Genomic DNA, 19,353 nt, shown 5'->3' with positions numbered 1-19,353 from the left:
GTTCCTATGCAATATTGCTCTTTATAGCATCGAATCTTGCTTCTATCACCAGTCCAGTTCACAACTGGGTGTTGTTGTTGCTTTGGCTCCATCCCTTCATTCTTTCTGTAGTTATTTCTCTACTGATCTCCAGTAGCATATTGGGCACCTACTGACCTGGGGAGTTCATCTTTCAGTGTCTTATCTTTTTGCCCTTTCATACTGTTCATGGGGTTCTCAAAGCAAGAATACTGAAGTGGTTTGCCATGCCCTTCTCCAGTGGACCACATTCTGTCAGACTTCTCCACCATGACCCGTCCGTCTTGGGTGGCCCCACATGGCATGGCTTAGTTTCATTGAGTTAGACAAGGCTGTGGTCCATGTGATCAGATGAGAGTCTGAAATGCAGTACTTGGATGCAATCTCAAAAATGACAGAATGATCTCTGTTCGTTTCCAAGGCAACCTATTCAATATCACGGTAATTCAAGTCTATGCCCTGACCAGTAACACCGAAGAAACTGAAGTTGAACAGTTCTATGAAGACCTACAAGACCTTCTAGAACTAACACCCAAAAAAGATGTCCTTTTCATTATAGGGGACTGGAATGCAAAAGTAGGAAGTCAAGAAACACCTGGAATAACAGGCAAATTTGGCCTTGGAGTACAGAATGAAGCAGGGCAAAGGCTAATAGAGTTCTGCCAAGAGAACGCACTGGTCATAGCAAACACCCTCTTCCAAAAACACAAGAGAAGACTCTACACATGGACATCACCAGATGGTCAACACCGAAATCAGATTGATTATATTCTTTGCAGCCAAAGATGGAGAAGCTCTATACAGTCAGCAAAAACAAGACTGGGAGCTGACTGTGGCTCAGATCATGAACTCCTTATTGCCAAATTCAGACTGAAATTGAAGAAAGTGGAGAAAACCACTAGACCATTCAGGTATGACCTAAATCAAATCCCGTATGACTATACAGTAGAACTGAGAAATAGATTTAAAGGACTAGATCTGATAGACAGAATATCTGATGAACTATTGATGGAGGTTCGTGACATTGTACAGGAGACAGGAATCAAGACCATCCCCAAGAAAAAGAAGTGTAAAAAAGCAAAATGGCTGTCTGAGGAGGCCTTACAAATATCTGTGAAAAGACGGGAAGCAAAAAGCAAAGGAGAAAAGGAAAGATATACCCATTTGAATGCAGAGTTCCAAAGAATAGCAAGGAGAGATAAGAAAGCATTCCTCAGCAATCAATGCAAAGAAATAGAGGAAAACAATAGAATGGGAAAGACTAGAGATCCTTTCAAACAAATTTGAGATACTGAGGGAACATTTCATGCAAAGATGGGCTCAATAAAGGACAGAAATGTTAGGGACCTAACAGAAGCAGAAGATATTAAGAAGAGGTGGCAAGAATACACAGAAGAATTGTACAAAAAGTTCTTCATGACCCAGACAATCATGATGGTGTGATCACTCACCTAGAGCCAGACATCCTGGAATGTGAAGTCAAGTGGGCCTTAGAAAGCATCACTATGAACAAAGCTAGTGGAGGTGATGGAATTCCAGTTGAGCTATTTCAAATCCTGAAAGATGACGCTGTGAAAGTGCTGTACTCAGTATGCCAGCAAATATGGAAAAGTCAGCAGTGACCAGAGGACTGGAAAAGGTCAGTTTTCATTCCAATCCCTAAGAAAGGCAATGCCAAAGAATGCTCAAACTACTGCACAATTGCACTCATCTCACATGCTAGTAAAGTAATGCTTAAAATTCTCCAAGCCAGGCTTCAGCAATACACAAACCGTGAACTTCCAGATGTTCAAGCTGGTTTTAAAAAAGGAAGAGGAAGCAGAGATCAAATTGCCAACATCCGATGGATCATCGAAAAAGCAAGAGAGTACCAGAAAAACGTCTATTTCTGCTTTATTGACTATGCCAAAGCCTTTGAGTGTGTGGATCACAATAAACTGTGGGAAATCCTGAAAGAGATGGGAATACCAGACCACCTGACCTGCCTCTTGAGAAACCTGTATGCAGGTCAGGAAGCAACAGTTCGAACTGGACATGGAACAACAGACTGGTTCCAAATAGGAAAAAGAGTACGCCAAGGCTGTATATTGTCACCCTGCTTATTTAACTTATATGCAGAGTACATCATGAGAAACGCTGGGCTGGATGAAGCACCAGCTGGAATCAAGATCACCAGGAGAAATATCAATCACCTCAGATATGCAGATGACACCACCCTTATGGCAGAAAGTGAACAAGAACTAAAGAGCCTCTTGATGCAAGTGAAAGAGGAGAGTGAAAAAAAGTTGGCTTAAAGCTCAACATTCAGAAAACAAAGATCTTGGCATGCAGTCCCATCACTTCATGCAGATAGATGGGGAAACAGTGGAAACGTGGCTGACTTTATTTTTCTGGGCTCCAAAATCACTGCAGATGGTAACTGCAGCCGTGAAATTAAAAGACGCTTACTCCTTGGAAGGAAAGTTATGACCAACCTAGATAGCATATTAAAAAGCAGAGACATTACTTTGCCAACAAAGGGCCGTCTAGTCAAGGCTATGGTTTTTCTAGTAGTCATGTATGGATGTGAGAGTTGGACTATAAAGAAAGCTGAGCCCCGAAGAATTGATGCTTTTGAACTGTGGTGTTGGAGAAGACTCTTGAGAGTCCCTTGGACTGCAAGGAGATCCAACCAGTCCATCCTAAAGGAGATCAGTCCTGGGTGTTCATTGGAAGGACTGATGTTGAAGCTGAAACTCCAATACTTTGGCCACCTGAATCGAAGAGCTGACTCATTGGAAAAGACCCTGATGCTGGGAAAGATTGAGGGCAGGAGGAGAAGGGGACGACAGAGGATGAGATGGCTGGATGGCATCATCGACTCAATGGACATGGGTTTGGGTGGACTCAGGGAGTTGTTGATGGACAGGGAGGCCTGGCATGCTGCGGTTCATGGGGTCGCAAAGAGTTGGACACGACTGAGTGACTGAACTGAACTGAACTCTGAGGAGAACTTTCTGAAGGCCCACTTCCCTATGTTTTGGGAATGAGTTATCACAGAACGCTTGAGAGGGAGGCAGAGACAGTGACCTGGTTTGCAAAAGGCAAGGTTATATAAACAAAAAGTGGACTTCCCTGGTGGTCCAGTGGTTAAGACTTCGACTTCTAATGCAGCAGTTGTGGGTTCGATCCCTGGTCAGGCAGCTAAGATCCCACGTACCTCTTGGCCAAAATATCAAAACATAAAACAGGAGAGATGTAACAAATTCCATAAAGACTTTAAAAATTTGTATTTGTTGTTCAGTTGCCCAGTCATGTCCGACTCTTTGCAACCCGTAGACTGTAGCACACCAGGCCTCCCTGTCCCTCACTTTAAAAATGGTCCATATAAAAAAAAAAATCTTTAAAAATAGGTAATTTTTAAATGTAAGTACCTCTCATGCAATATTTGGGACATGCTTATATTAATTTTTTCCCTCGTTTAATCTGAAATTAAAATTTCTCTGGTATTTTTGTAATTCTATTTGTTAAATCTGGCAATTAAAATTCTACCCCAGGAGAACTTTAAGTTTGGGGCCTCAGTGCCCGAGCTGGGAGTGAGGGCATAAAAGTGGCAGCAAAGGTGGGGACACCTAGGCCTGCTCTGCATGTAAAGTTCTTGAATTGTCTGGTAAATGCTTGGGAATGTTCAATATACACTGCCTATATTTATTATGGGGGCTTCCCACGTGGGTCAGTGGTAAAGAATCTGCCTGCCAATGCAGGAAATGCAGGTTTGATCCTTGGGTCAGGAGTATCCTCTGGAGAAGGAAACAGCAACCTGCTCTAGTATTCTTGCCTGGGAAATCTCATGGACAGCGGAGCCTAGTGGGTTATAGTCCATGGAGTCGCAAAAGAGTTGGACATGACTTAGCGACTAAACAACAACTATTATTATTATAGCAATTGGGAACTACCCTCTTAGGTCCCAGGAGAAGATGCAGGGGAAGTCAGAAGGTAAGAAGAGAAGAGCTATTATTATTATTCCAAGGGTAGATTGGCACTGGAGGGCTTATGTAATGAGGTAAAAGATTGATGAGATATGCTGGTTTAATGTCCCAAATCTGGTCTTCTTGTGCATCTCATTGGGCATTGAGCCAATGGAATGAAAGAGCAGAGTTCTGACAGAGGACTAAGGCCTGGAGACAAAGTGGCCACTGTACTGACTCCTTAGGGGATGTAGGAGAGATTCAGTAGATGTCTGAGATACATGGAAATGGATGTCCTTTAAATTAAGTGGAATGAAAGAGTATTATGGCATTAGAAAACTGCCGGGAAGCCCAGCTACCAATCAAAACCACCAGAAAATTCCTTGCTGCTGAATGAAACTCAAGAAAAGCATACAGTGATCTTTTCGAACAGCTTACGCCTTCTGAGTTTCTGGCTAGACACTCCTAAGGAGTCATGAGAGATCTTTTGAAAAATGGAAAGAATGCCACAAGACCAAAAAAAATTGAATCAAAGTGGTGGTCATGAAATTGGCAGCTCACTGATAACTCTTTTTTTCTTTATAGTTTCTTTTTTTAAAAAAGGATTTTATTTATTCTTGGCTGTGCTGGGTCTTCGTTGCTGCACAGGCTTCTCTCTAGTTGCAGTGCACAGGTTTCTCACTGCTGAGGCTTTTCTTGTTGTGGAGCACAGGCTTTAGTGTGCATGGGCTTCAGTAGTTTTGGCTCCCCACACTCTAGAGCACAGCCTCAGCAGTTGTGGTGCACAGGGTTAGTTGCTCTGCTACATGCGGGATCTTCCCGGACTAGGGATTGAACCCATGTCTTCTGCACGGGCATGCAGATTCTTTACCATTGAGCCACCAGGGAAGCTCCATCTTTTTGTTTTTCTTTAAAATACACTTCTACTGCTGGGTTTACTGGATGTTACAGAACCATGCAAGTATTTCCACAGCAGCAAATTCTTGTCAGTTCAGGAGTCATAAAGTACATATGTTGTTTTCTTTCTGATGACTGGCATAGGAACATGGAACATTGGCAGAAATAGATGATGACTGACAATCTTCCATGTTCCTATGCCAATAGGAAGAGATTCAGTAGATGTGTGAGAGAATATTTATGATGAAACCTTATCAATTCAAGACACTAGGTAAAGCAAAATTTCAAATTTCTGTCACTTATTTCAAATGGTTTTTGACATCAGATACTTTGAACCATTATATAGAATCCTCCTCCTCTACAGAGGTAAACTGTTTAACAATTTAGAACTGCTGTTTTCCTTCATTATCTTTATGACAATTCTCCTACCTTTTGACCTTTTTATTTCTTAAGATGTATCCTTTAATGGTGATAAAAGGAAAGGGATGAAATTCAAATGAACACTTACACTCTGGCAAACATGTGGATGGGGAGGGGTGGGACGTGACTGGCTACAATTAGCACCAAGTACATGTTCGTGAACAGAGAAGTCTCTCCATAAATCCTTCAATAATTAATTAATGAGGGACTCAACCAATTTCTGCCTTCTGGCCATTATCACACGTAATCAGAATTTCATTGTAACTATAAAACCATATGAGAAGACCAGTGACCACAAGTTATATTTTAAAAAATTAATGGGCACGTTAATGCCCACTCTACGAAAGGCACACGTGCTCTAGTTTTCCAGTCTCACAAAGCGTTGGAAAACCACAGCTGTTGATAATGCTTTCTACTTGCCAGATCCTGTAACCGTGCACTTGCCTTCAACATGGCATTTGTACCACATTAAAGCTTGGCAAGCTTAATCTTTGCTAACCACGGGCAAATGGGAACATGCTATAAAATATAAAAATAAATTTCAGCCAAAAGCCATTATCAAATATATGTTTGTTTGGATTTGACTAAGAACCTCTCATTTGTTCATGCACGCTTGGCATCTTTACATTCTGTGTACCGATTACACTCGCATTGAATCTATCACATGCCTAATAGTCCAGGAAGGCTCTCAGCACAGGAGAGCAGGAAAGAGATGGGAGAGGAAGTACTATTTCATTTCTGTCAGAGTGAGGACGTACTTCCTCTGTAAACTTTTGGGGGGACTCTTCCTCCTCTCCTGCCCAATGTACCACACTAAAAGTGTTGTTGAGTAGTTGGTAGTTGATTCTTTTATATCATCAGATAGGAGAATCTACCCTTGCATTTATCTAGCAACAAGCCTCATAACAGAATAAAACTGTGCTATCTGGCTATTTGCTTCTCAGGTAGCTGAGTGGTAAAGAACCCGCTTGCCAATGCAGGAGACTGGGTGGGGTTCAATACCTGGGTCAGGAGGATCCCCTGGAGAAGGAAATGGTAACCCATTCCAGTATTCTTGCCTGAGAAATACCATGGACAGAGGAGTCTGGTGGGCAAACCTCCATGGGGTCACAAAGAGTCGGATGCGACTGAGCTACTAAACAACAACGACAATTCGCCTTAGTGCTCCATCCACGCCTACCTTCCAGTATCTTGAGATGGGAACCACATTCCAGGCATCCTTTCAGTGCCCAGTAAATGGACATGTGGTACGAATAAACACCAAACATATGTACCCACATTCTGGGTTTCAGTTGGATTTTGTTCTATCGAGGAAATAAAACAAAGCAACCCCCTCAAACAAACCAAAACAAAGAAACAGATCCTTTTCTTAATAGTCATTGACTTGCTTGCTTCTTTATTCAGTCATTTTTGAGCTTCCACTAAGTACTAGGTGTGACCTTTGACACCATTCACTTCAGGGAGTGGACAAGATGACCTGTAAAAGTACTTAGCACAGTGCCTGGTATATGGGAGGCAAGCCACAAAATTAGATTTCTTTTCTTCTCAAATCCTTATCCTTAAACTCATCAATCGACCAAAACCCATCAACCGGCCAACCTGAAGAAAACGATCAGCTTTCAATCCAGTGTCATCATCCCTTTAAGTCCCCCCACCCACCATGCAGTTATATACTGTGAGGTTAAGCATGTAAATCAGGGAGAATAAAACATACAGGCAGAGTCATGGCTCATGGTTCTCGCTTTGCCACATTTTGTTGTAAAAGAGGAGAGGAAATGGTTAGTGAAGGGTTCCAGGATTTCTAGGCTGTATCTGAACATACACACACATACACATACACACACTTTGGGGAGGTTGTGTTGTTAATCTAGGCAAATAGCTTTGCAACTGACGCTAAGCATTTACTATCCTCTCTGGTTGTTTGACTGAATTTAACTTTTATTTACAAGCAACTTCTATAAATAGATACAGCCTTAAAGCCAACACTTTATGGCCCATTTTGCATCCTACTTGACACTTTTTTCCTTGGCTCCCAAGACTAGGTCATAGACAGAGGAGAAAACAATCTGAGGCATCATCAGTTTGTCACTTTCAGCAGTTTTCATGATATATGCCAAATGCCACCACCAGATTGATCACTGCCACAGGACAACCCACACTAATCCCTGAGACATCCAGAGTGAACAGACTCTGCCATAAAAGCAGATGTAGAAGTCTTTGCGGGTCCAAGATATTTAAAGAACTCATCTATGACCTCTACTGGTCAAGCTATTAAAACACAACAGCTACCATGATTTCAGAAGTGTTTTCATTCATTCATTGATCAAACACTTTTTAGCACCTACTATGTGCCAAGCTTCCCTGGTGGCTCAGATGGTAAAGAATCAGTCTGCAATGCAGGAGACCTGGGTTCAATCCCTGGAGGAGGGCATGGCAACCCACTCCAGTATTTTTCCTGGAGAATCCCCGGGGACAGAGGAGCCTGGTGGGCTGCAGTCAGTGGGGTCACAAAGAGTTGGACATGACTGAGCGGCTAATCACACATGTGCCAGGCACTGATGAAGGAATGACAATAAACAAAACAGAACTAAAAACTCCTTCCCTCTTAAAATTCAACTGGGCAGCATTTAAACAATATGTGTTGTAAATAAGTTGATTGTAGAGTATTTTGGAAGGTAATAAGTACTTTTAAAAACAGGAAAAAGTAAATCAAGGGAAAGAGACTCAAAGGCACAGGGTAGGTGGAACTGGAGAAGCAGGTTGCAGAATTAAATCAGATCCTGAGGATATGTGTCAGTGCAAGGGTAGAATTAAGCAAGGAGTCCACGGAGGCGAGAATCTTAGTAACTTAAGATATAACACACAGGAACTTCCCTGCCAGTGGCTAAGACTTCTGCACTCCCAATGCAGGGTGTCTGGGTTTGATTTACTGGTCAGGGAACGAGATCCCACATGCCGGAACTAAAGATTCCACATACCACAACTAAGACCCAGTGCAGCCAAATTACTTAATTAATTTTTCAAAGAAAAGATTCATTTAAAAAAAGGCATAACACATAGATTCTCAAATTAGTTAAATTAGACATCGCCCGAGAGCAAGTTTCATTTTCACAGTTTCGCAAGAAATTTTAGAGTCAGTCAGACTTGTGTTCAAGCCTGTATGGGTCAGCTTTGCTGCAGCAACAAACAACCCCAAATTCTCCATGGCTTAAAGGACAAATATTCATTTTTTTGTTTACATCTCATAAAGGCTGGAGGCTAACTCTGAGTCGACTGTGACTGGTGGACTCAGCCCTGCTCCACGTGTGTCCTATTTCAGGGGTAGAGTTGAAGAGACAACCACCTTCTGGGGTATGTTGTCCCCACACAGGAGGGCAGGGCTGCACCATGGAACTTACCGCCTCTTCTCATTTGGAGCATACATCAAGTTCATTCACATTCCATTGACCAAAGAAAGTCCCACTGGTCAAGCCCAGAGTCAGTGGGAACAGGGAAGTGTATATGTGGCCCAGTCACAAGGGCAAGGAGGGAGTGGATAATGGTGAAGCAATAATACAGCGTAACTGTGGGGAGTCACTCAGTTTCTTACCTTATCCATCAGTGAAACAGGAATGGGAACAGGCTACCTGTGAAGAATAAATGAGCTATTATAAATGTATTTAGCAAAGTAACTGGTTTATATGAAGGGATCAGTGAAAGTTAGTATCCTTTTGTTGTCTTCTTCCAGAAGTTGCATCATCACTCTGGCCCAATTCCTCTGGAGGTTTGGGTGGCTGTTGGGTGGGAGGTGGGGTAGAATTCCCTGGCAGTCCAGTGGTCAAGACTGTGTTTCCTTTGCAGGGGTGCGGGTTCAATCCCTGGTTAGGGAGCTAAGATCCCACATGCTGCATAACCAAATAAACAAATAAGCCAAATGTACCTTTAAAAAAAGTGTTTAAAAAAATAAAAAGAGGTTATGGGGGCAAGGAATGGATGTGTGGGAAAACTGAGAAGCCTGGGACTGAAACCTTGATCCAGTTATTTCTCTAAATCCTGGATAAATTACTGATCTATAAAGTGAGGCATCCATCTAAATGATCTCTAAGGTTCCTTTCTGGTGCTAAAGATCCTCAGTTTGGGATAAAACATTAACAGGGTTTTCTTTCCTTTTTCTCTAGAGCCGCTGCTGCCTAGTTCTAACACCAGGTGGCGCTAGACAACAACTTAATGGAAAAAGATGAGGGCTTTTCTGTGGAGATTGGAGAGTCTAGAATTATTATTTTCTTACAGATTTGTTACAAAGCAGAGCTGTTGCATCTGATAGCTTCTCAGAAAGCACCACTATGAGAAAACACCACCCCAAAACATCAAATGCTCCCTCTAGTCCTAGGACCTCATGCTTTGGGAAAGGACTCTGGGAAGTTGGGAACTGTAGCAGTTTCTAGGGATTTTGGAATAGGAGAGGTAACTCTTTTTTTGAGCAAAAGCATGAGATCATTGGAGCTGTGCTATAAGATGATACAGATAGCAGCCATGTGATGGCAACAGAGGAATCTGGCATGGGGGAGAATTATTCAGGAGACTCATATAACAGGATGGAATCCATGTTCACAGATCTGAGACAAAAGAGTGGGAAGTGAGCATAGCAATGGGTGAGATGGTGCAGCAACAGATTCTAAAACTTGGCAACTATTTACATCAAGAGGCTTCAAGTAGGATAAATCATAATGAAAGCTGGCTCCCAGATAAGTAGGAAGATGTTGGGGCCACTGACAGAAAGCACATGACTTTAGGAGACAGTATTACTGTTATTCCTGCACTTCAAATGCACACCCAGAAGAAGGAAACATGATGGTTCCTGCCTCTTAGGTACCAGGAAACCCCTGGTGCACGAGTATTGGTCCTAAAAGGGCCAGACTTGCCAGCTGTGGAAAGCACTGAAATGCTCCAATATAACAACTAGCCTTTTCTAAAGAAATGTTTCCTTATACATAATTTTAATGGTGGTACTTAATTATCTTGGAGTAGGAAATGGCAACCCACTCCAGTATTCTTGCTTGGAAAATTCCATGGACAGAGGAGCTTGACGGGTTACAGTCCATGAGGCTGCAAAGAGTTGGACATGACTGAGCACGTGCATGCACACAAACACACTTTAAAATCCAGAGGCATTTCTCTGTTGACAATAGGGACAGGGCTATATTGGATATCTCTGTACCTTTCAATCAATTTTGCTGTGAACCTAAACTGCTCAAAAAAAAAAAAGGAAATTTTTTTTTGTTTTTAAATTTTGGCCAATTCTGGGAAGATGATGAAATAGGAAGTTCTGAGAATCTGTGTCCCACCCTGGATAACAATTGAGCTGGCAGAATATGTCTGATGTAAGTACTGTGGAACTCTGGACAGTTTATTGAAGGCTTGCAATGTCCAGGAAAAGATGTAGACAGTTAATTTTGGCCAGTTTCAGCTCTCAGCACCACAGCAGCCTCGCATCCTTACCCCCATGGCAGGCAGCTATGCACAGTTTCTGGAGCAGCTTGTTCACAACTTGAAAGAGCCTGGGTGGGCAAAATGGACACCAGTGGTCTGTGCTCTGATCACTGGTCGCTTCTCCTGACCACATAGGTCCAGACAAAAAGGCAGTGTCACTGTTGTAGCACCTCCCCCCACTAATGCAAGTCCCTCTTCATCTGGCTTAAGTGACAGCCAGGAGATTTAAAGGGAACAGTGTCCTTTTTTAAAAAAAACAAAACAGTGCTTGTTAGTGAGGTGCTAACATGCAGACCAACACACACATACTAGAGGTCCCAGAAAGAGAAGAGAGAAAAGGGCAGAGAGGATATTTGAAGAAATAATGGCTGAAAATGTGCCAAACTTGATGAAAAACATGAATATAAATATCCAACAAGTTCAACAATGTCCAAGGATGGTGAGCTGAAAGTCCCAAAAAAGAGAACATCTAGGAAGCAGCAATATAGCAGCAAATAATCACACACAAGGGATCCTTAATAGGACTATCAGTAGATTTCTCATCAGAAACTTTGGAGATCATAAGGCAGTGGGCTGATATAGTCAAAATGCTATAAGGAAAAACCTGTCAACCAAGAATTCTATATCTAGCAAAACTGCCCTTGGAAAGTAAGAGAGAAATTAAGATATCAAGATAAAAGCAAGGGAGTTTGTTACTAGTGGACCTGTTGTGCAAGAAATGCTCAAAAGAGTCATGCAAGGTGAAATGAAAAGACACTTGAAGCCATAAGAGAAACTCAAATCTCTATGGAAAAATCACAAGTGTTAGTCACTCAGTCCTGTCTGACTCTTTGTGACCCCATTGTCTGTAGCCCACCAGGATCCTCTGTCCATGGAATTCTCCAGGTAAGAATACTAGAGTGGATTGCCATTTCCTTCTCCAGGGGATTTTCCCGATCCAGGGATTGAACCCAGGTCTCTTGCATTGCAGGCAGACTCTTTACTGACTGAGCCACCAGGGAAGCCCATCAGATGGAAAAATCAAGAAGCCCATCAGATGGAAAAACATTTACCTTTTTCTCTTCCTCGAGAGCTCTGGACCCCTTTCTCCTCCTCGAGGGCCCTGGATCCCTTCTTCCTTGAGGGCCCCAGACTCCTTATCAACCTACCTAAGAATTAACTCTTATACAAGATGGAAAAATCAAGATCTCAATAAAGGTAAATACGTGGATAATTATGAAAGCTAGTATTATTGTAACAATGGTTTGCAACTGAACTTTTTGTTTTGTACATGACTTGAGAGTATTGCATTTTAAAAATATAATATTTTACATTTTGGGGCATATGATGTAGACAGAGGTAATTTTATGATATCAACAACTGAAAGGGATGGGGTGGAGCTGTAGAGGAGTTTGGATATGTTATTGAAGTTAGGCTGTTAACTATAAAACAGTATAAAACTACACTGTTATAACTTTAGGATGTTAAAGGAAATCCTTGTGGTAATCACAAAGAAAATAGCTATAGAAGATACACAAAAGGAAATGAGAAAGGAATTTAAACATTTCACTACAAAAAAATCAACTGAACACAGGGTCCTCCCTGGTGGTCCAGGGGTTAAGACTGCACCATTCCATTGCAAGGGGACCTAAGATCCTGCAAACCACACAACAGGCCAAAATAATAATAATAATAATTTTTAAAAATTAAATTAAAAATCAACTGAATACACCAAAAGAAACCAGTAAGTAATGCAGGAGATGAATGATTTAAAAAAAGCTACAAGACATTTAGCAAACAAATAGCAAAATCACAGAAGTAAATCCTTACCAGTAATTATTTTAATTGTAAATAAACTCTTGTGTGGATCACAACAAACTGTGGGAAATTCTGAAAGAGATGGGAATACCAGACCACCCGACCTGCCTCTTGAGAAATTCGTATGCAGGTCAGGAAGCAACAGTTAGAACTGGACATCGAACAACAGACTGGTTCCAAATAGGAAAAGGAGTGCGTCAAGGCTGTATATTGTCACCCTGTTTATTTAACTTATATGCAGAGTACATCATGAGAAATGCTGGGCTGAAAGAAGCACAAGCTGGGAACAAGATTGCCAGGAGAAATATCAATAAACTCAGATATGCAGATGAAACCACTCTTATGGCAGAAAGCGAAGAGCAACTACAGAACCTCTTGATGGAAGTGAAAGAGGAGAGTGAAAAAGTTGGCTTAAAGCTCAACATTCAGAAAACTAACATCATGGCATCCAGTCCCATCACTTCATGGCAAATAGATGGGGAAACAGTGGAAACAGTGACAGAGTTTATTTTTGGGGGCTCCAAAATCACTGCAGATGGTGATTGCAGCCATGAAAGTAAAAGACGCTTACTCCTTGGAAGGAAAGTTATGACCAACCTAGACAGCGTATTAAAAAGCGGAGACATTACTTTGCCAACAAAGGTCCATCTAGTCAAGGCTATGGTTTTTCCAGTAGTCATGTATGGATGTGAGAGTTGGACTATAAAGCTGAGCGCTGAAGAATTGGCGCTTTTGAACTGTGGTGTTGCAGACTCTTGAGAGTCCCTTGGACCGCAAGGAGATCCAACCAGTCCATCCTAAAGGAAATCAGTCCTGAATATTCATTGGAAGGACTGATGGCTGAAGCTGAAACTCTAGTACTTTGGCCACCTGATGGGAAGAACTGACTCATTGGAAAAGACCTTGATGCTGAGAAAGATTGAAGGCGGGAGGAAAAGGGGACAACAGAGGATGAGATGGTTGGATGGCATCACCGACTCGATGGACATGAGTTTGAGTAAACTCCAGGAGTTGGTGATGGACAGGGAAGCCTGACATGCTGCAGTCCATGGGGTCACAAAGAGTCGGACATGACTGAGCGACTGAACTGAACTGAAATAAATTCTTCAATCAAAAGACAGAGATCGGCAGAATTGATAAAAACACATGATATGACTACATCTACAAGAGACCCATTTTAGATCCAAAGACATAAACAGAATGAAAGTAAAAGGATGGAAAAAGTTATTCCATGCAAACAGCCACCAAAAGAGAACATGAGTAGATGTATGAGGTACTAACAGTAGTCAAATTGTTAGAGACAAAAGTAGACTGGTGGTTCCCAGGGGCTGGGAGAGAAGGGAAGGGGGAATTATTGTTTCGTTTTATAAGATGAAAAATGTTACAGAGAAGGATGGTGGTGATGGATGCACAATGTTATGAATGCATTTAAATACCACTGAACTTAAAAATGGGTAAGATGGGACTTCCCTCGTGGCACAGTAGATGAGAATCTGTCTGCCAATGCAGGGGACATGGGTTCAATCCCTGGTCCAGGAAGATTCCACATGCAGTGGAGTAACTAAGCCCATGGGCCACAACTACCAAGCCCATGTGCTGTAACCACTGAAGACCACGTGCCTCGAACCTGTGATTTGCAACAACAGAAGTCACAGCAATGAGAAGCCCACAAACAGCAACCAGAGAGTAACCCTTACTCACTGCAACTAGAGAAAAGCCTGCACAGCAATGAAGACCCAGCACAGCAAAAATAAAAATAAATAAATGAATAAATAAAATTATAAAAAGAATGGGTAAGGTGTAAATTGTATATTATATGTACTTTACACACATACACACAACTGTAAAAAATAAAAACAACACTGAATAGTGTAACTATTTAAAAACAAACAAAACCCTTAGGCATTTCTTGAGCCTCCTGTATGCCAACGTGGCCACAGAGCACAGGAGAAGGAGCAGTGACTTTGGGGTCAGATAGGCCTGGTTTGAAATCTGAAAATCCAGCTCTACTGTATAGTCAAAGCTATGATTTTTCCAATAGTCATGTACGGATGTGAGAGTTGGAACATAAAGAAGGCTGAAGAATTGATGCTTTCGAACTGTGCTGCTGGAGAAGACTCTTGAGAGTCCCTTGGATAGCAAGGAGATCAAACCAGTCAATCCTAAAGGAAATCAATCCTGAATATTCACTGGAAGAACTGATGCTGAAGCTGAAGCTCCAATACTTTTGGGCATCTGATGTGGAGACCAACTCATTGGAAAAGACCCTGATGCTGATTGAAGGCAGGAGGAGAAGGGGGCGACAGAGGATGAGATGATTGGAGGCAGCATCTACTCAATGGATATGAGTTTGAGCAAACTCCAGGAGAAAGTGAGGGACAGTGCTGCAATCCATGGGGTCACAAAGAGTCAGACATGACTGAGCAACTGAACAACAACCATATTAACACCTCACTTCTCCTGTATAAAACTGAGCAGAAGAGAGCATGTTTTTTCAGCTTTGAAGGTACTCTACTGCCTGGAGAAAGTTACTTAATCTCTCTGCATCTCAATTCCACCCTTAACATAGGAGAAATAATATCAGTCTCACAGTCTAGCCATGAGAAGTAAACATAAGGTGGTTAAATGTAAGTTCTTGTTCCTTTTAAACACAAGGCTGTTAGGATGCCCTTGTATGAATCTATCAGACAAGCTCAGCATCAGCAGAGATAAATATAAGGCCGTGGCTTTCTGTGGGAACTTTTTTTCAAGAACCGTTGAGCTCTCATGATAAGAGATATTCAAAAATCAAATCTATTAAGCTGGCCTATAGCTTGATACTAGGAATATTCACTGGTTCACAATAAATAAAGAGGAAGAAGGAGTTACACAATGCATATCTGTTCTAATTACTCAATCACTACTGAACTGAAACCTTGCTTCATAAGAGCTTAGCCACAGCCTCTGGGAGCAATAAACATCCTGCATTGCAAACCCCATTTTGCCATCTCACAAACCCTCCATAAATCTCAGTTGCAAGTGAAGGCGTCTCTTATTTTATCTATGTAGCAACTATTTCAAGATCATTTTTACAACAGTCATCATTATTAGTCCTTTGGCCAACTCTCCCAGTCAGGGAAAGAAGACATTAATATGCAATGTTGATATTTCTATTTTGCATTTAGGGCCTCCCTGGTGGCTCAGGGGTAAAGAGTCCATCTGCCAACGCAGGAGATATACGTTCAGTCCCTATGTGGGGAAGATCCCCTGGAGGCGGAAACGAAAACCCAGTCCAGTATTCTTGCCTGGAGAATTCCATGGACAGAGGAGCCTGGCGGGCTACAGTCTATGAAGTCCCAAAGAGTCAGACATGACTTAGTGACTAAACAACAAACAACAACAACCTCTGCAGAGAGTATTAGATTACCAGCAATGAATTCCCATTCCATGTCTCTCCTTTTCTAAACAAACCCAGATTATCTGTCTACCACACCTCCAACCACATTAACCCCAGACAGGGTTTCTTCAGATGGAGCACAACACAATTTTGCTCTGTTCATATTCAATCATTTTTCTGAGTCTGTGCCTGGCTCATCCTAACCATTCCCCATCTTCTCAGTGTGTCATTACAGGTTCTCAGAGAGAGTGGACTGCAGGGTCTCTTCCCTTTATGTCCTGATTCTTATTACTTCCACTGATGGAGTGATTTTCCAGGTCTGGGAGCACTTTCATACGTGTGTGACAAGTTGCCACAGCCTTCCTGGAGCAGGACGATGCCTCTCACTGCCTGGCTCAGCACCAGTTATTCTGTTCATCTGTGGCATGCCCTTGCAATGTGTTGTATTTATTTTGCCTGTATGCATTCCTGCCTTCCTAGAGGAAGAGGTGAATAAACCACCTGGCCTTTCCCCGCAAGAAAGTAATTTTTTCACCTTAGGTGGGCCATCTGTTTCTCTGAACACAGCTCTGCTTTGACTTGACTTGAATACATCTTGTCCCAGGAGTTTTGCCAGCTGTACCAAAAAAAAAAAAACAAACAAACTGTAGGCTCCAGGAAATGGAGCAACTAAAAGTGGTTTCCCTGTGATGTCAGGTCACTTTTTCTTTCTGAAATGCAACTTATGGAATTAACCTAAAGGAAATTGTGCATCACTCTCCATAGGGGTGGTTTGCAGAGTGGCAGGAGGCCCTGATAATAACCAACCATGAATTTCCTAACACTCAGTCTCACTGAGGTATGTCACTAGATCCAGCACTGTGCCTACAAATGGAGAGGAAAACCGGGTGCTTGCATTGGACCCCAAACAGAGGACCCCTAAGCTAAAGGTTCTCCTTAACACCAGATCCAGACCCAGTCCACACATGGAGTTTCAGTATTCATTTCTCAGTCTCACTCAAATGGCTGCTCCTTTCCTTTTTTTTTTTTCTGTATTTAACTTTTTACTTTATATTGGAGTATAGCCAATTAACAATGTTGTGATAGCTTCAGGTGGACAGCAAAGGGACTCATCAAATGGCTGATTCTGGTGCCCAGGTGTGTTAAGAAAATTTTCCTTAAACCATTTGGGATTAAAGATCTCTTCTTAAGTGCCTAAGCTATTGGGGAAAAAATATTACCCAGGGCAGAAAGAGTGTCAAAATCAGGCTGCATAGCAAAAGAAACACTCAAGAAAATGAAATGACATCCTACATAATGGGAAAAAATATTTACAAATCATATGTCTAGTAGGGGGTTGATAGCTAAAATATATAAAGAATTTATTCTAAAATCCTATAGGAAATCAACCCTGAATATTCACTGGAAGGACTGATGCTGAAGCTGAAGCTCCAATACTTTGGCTACCTGATTCAAAGAGATGACTCACTGGAAAAGACCCCAATGCTGGGAAAGATTGAGGGCAGGAGGAGAAGGGAGCAACAGGGGATGAAATGGTTGGATAACATCACCAATCAATGGACACGAGTTTGCGCAAACTCTAGGAGACAGTGAAGGACAGGGAAGCCTGGTGAGCTGCAGTCCATGGGATCACAAAGAGTCAGAAATGACTTAGTGACTGAACAACAAATAAAGAATTCATACAACTCAATAGCCAAAAAAAAAACCCGAACAAATAATCCAATTTAAAAATGGGCCAACTCTACTTTTGGTTTATTTAAAATGGAACTACCATATGATCCAACAATTTTCTGGGAATACAACTGAAGGAAATGAAAACACTACATTGAAGAGATATCCGCATCTCCATGTTCATAGCAGCACTGTTCACAACAGCCAAAACATGGAAACAACTGAAAGTGGCCACTGATAAATAAATGGATAAAGAAGCTGTGGTCCTATATATATGTGTGTATATATATATATATATACACACATATACACACATATATATATGTGTGTATATATATATATACACACACAATGGAATTTTCAGCCATAAGAAAGAAGGAAATTCTGCCATTTGCAAGATGTGAATGGAAATTGAGGGCATTGTGTAAGTGAAACAAGTCAGACACAGAAAGACAAATACTGTATGACCTCACTTACACATGGAATCTTGAAAAGAAAAACTGCATTGAAAAAGAGATCAGATGTGTGGTTACCAAAGGCAAGGGGTGAGGAGAAGACTTGAGACCCTGAGCTACTCAGAAGGGACAAGACCATGGCTGATATTCAGCCTCCATGCACTGGCATGGTGTTCCTGCAGGTTAACACACAGCACTAGGGCCCTGAAGGCTGATAAACAGCTGAGGTTAGACCACGTATCATTGAATGACCATCTAAGGCCACCCAGCAGGTGGCAATGGACTTGGGATGCTGGTCCATAAGCCAAGCAGGTCAAGGTTGGTAGCTGCATGGACACAGACCCCGTGGACCTCAGGAGGGGCCCAGGTGGGCAGGAGTGGTGGGAAGGGCCAGCGGGGAACAGCATTACAGGTGGGGATGGAAGCAAAGGGGCTCTAGGTACAGGCTCCATGAGCTGCACCAGCATGCAAAACACGAGGGACAGCTGACACAGAACACAGGGACAGCTGCCCATTCACCCTCCCACTACCACGAGCTCCTGGCCCCTGATCTAATGACTACTGAGTTCACATGGAAGATATCAGGAGAGCTCATTTCCTCCCCAGAACTGTAGTTTAGAGAAAGGTAGTGCTCAGCTTCGGAGAAGGCAATGGCAACTCACTCCAGTACTCTTGCCTGGAAAATCCCATGGACGGAGGAGCCTGGTAGGCTGCAGTCCACGGGGTCGTGACGAGTCGGACACAACTGCGCGATTTCAGCTTCACTTTTCACTTTCCTGCATTGGAGAAGGAACTGGCAACCCACTCCAGTGTTCTTGCCTGGAGAATCCCAGGGATGGGGGAGCCTGGTGGGCTGCCGTCTATGGGGTTGCACAGAGTCAGACACGACTGAAGCGACTTAGCAGCAGCAGCAGCAGTGCTCAGCTTCGTGAGAGCTTATCAGCCACAAGCCCAACCAGTAATTTTTTTTAAAAAAGATTTTTTGATTTGGACCATTTTAAAAGTCTTTACTGAATTTGTTATAATATTGTTTCTGTTTTATGTTTTGGTTTTTTTGGCCAAGAGACGTGTGGGATCTTAGCTTCTTGACCAGCGGTCGAACCTGCACCCTCGCTTTGAAAAGCGAAGTTTTAACCACTGGACCACCAGGGAAGTCCCCACCCAGAAATTTCTAAACATCAATAAGAGACTTAGAAATCACTAGAATGATTTGGTGACCATTTTATCTTATATCACAGAGTAAGTAGCTTCAGGATGAGTTTAGTTTAGAGAATACACAGGGAAAATTTAATGTTTTTACTTA

The 19,353-nt window shown here is 42.2% G+C and overlaps 2 protein-coding genes across 7 annotated transcripts in view; one reads left to right on the top strand and one right to left on the bottom strand.

The window, feature by feature from the left end:
- Positions 1–19,353, bottom strand: part of SAP30 (Sin3A associated protein 30) — an 82,691-nt gene that overhangs the window by 18,884 nt on the left and 44,454 nt on the right. For all 6 annotated transcript variants that reach the window (XR_014076516.1, XR_014076504.1, XR_014076499.1 and 3 more), the window contains one exon: positions 8,872–8,908. The gene's annotated coding sequence lies outside the window, so the exon portion shown is untranslated. The remainder of the gene's footprint in view (positions 1–8,871; positions 8,909–19,353) is intronic.
- Positions 1–19,353, top strand: part of SCRG1 (stimulator of chondrogenesis 1) — a 45,354-nt gene that overhangs the window by 3,200 nt on the left and 22,801 nt on the right. Inside the window, exon 2 of the mRNA XM_081569011.1 lies at positions 11,824–11,948. Within this exon, the coding sequence (XP_081425137.1) occupies positions 11,824–11,948 (125 nt within the window). The remainder of the gene's footprint in view (positions 1–11,823; positions 11,949–19,353) is intronic.

The sequence above is a fragment of the Giraffa tippelskirchi genome, chromosome 1 (assembly GCF_054371585.1).
Source record: "Giraffa tippelskirchi isolate mGirTip1 chromosome 1, T2T-mGirTip1v1.2.pri, whole genome shotgun sequence".
Classification (NCBI taxonomy): domain Eukaryota; kingdom Metazoa; phylum Chordata; class Mammalia; order Artiodactyla; family Giraffidae; genus Giraffa; species Giraffa tippelskirchi.
The sequence above is the reverse complement of the archived record's forward strand: the minus strand, read 5'-3'. Positions and strand labels throughout refer to the sequence as shown.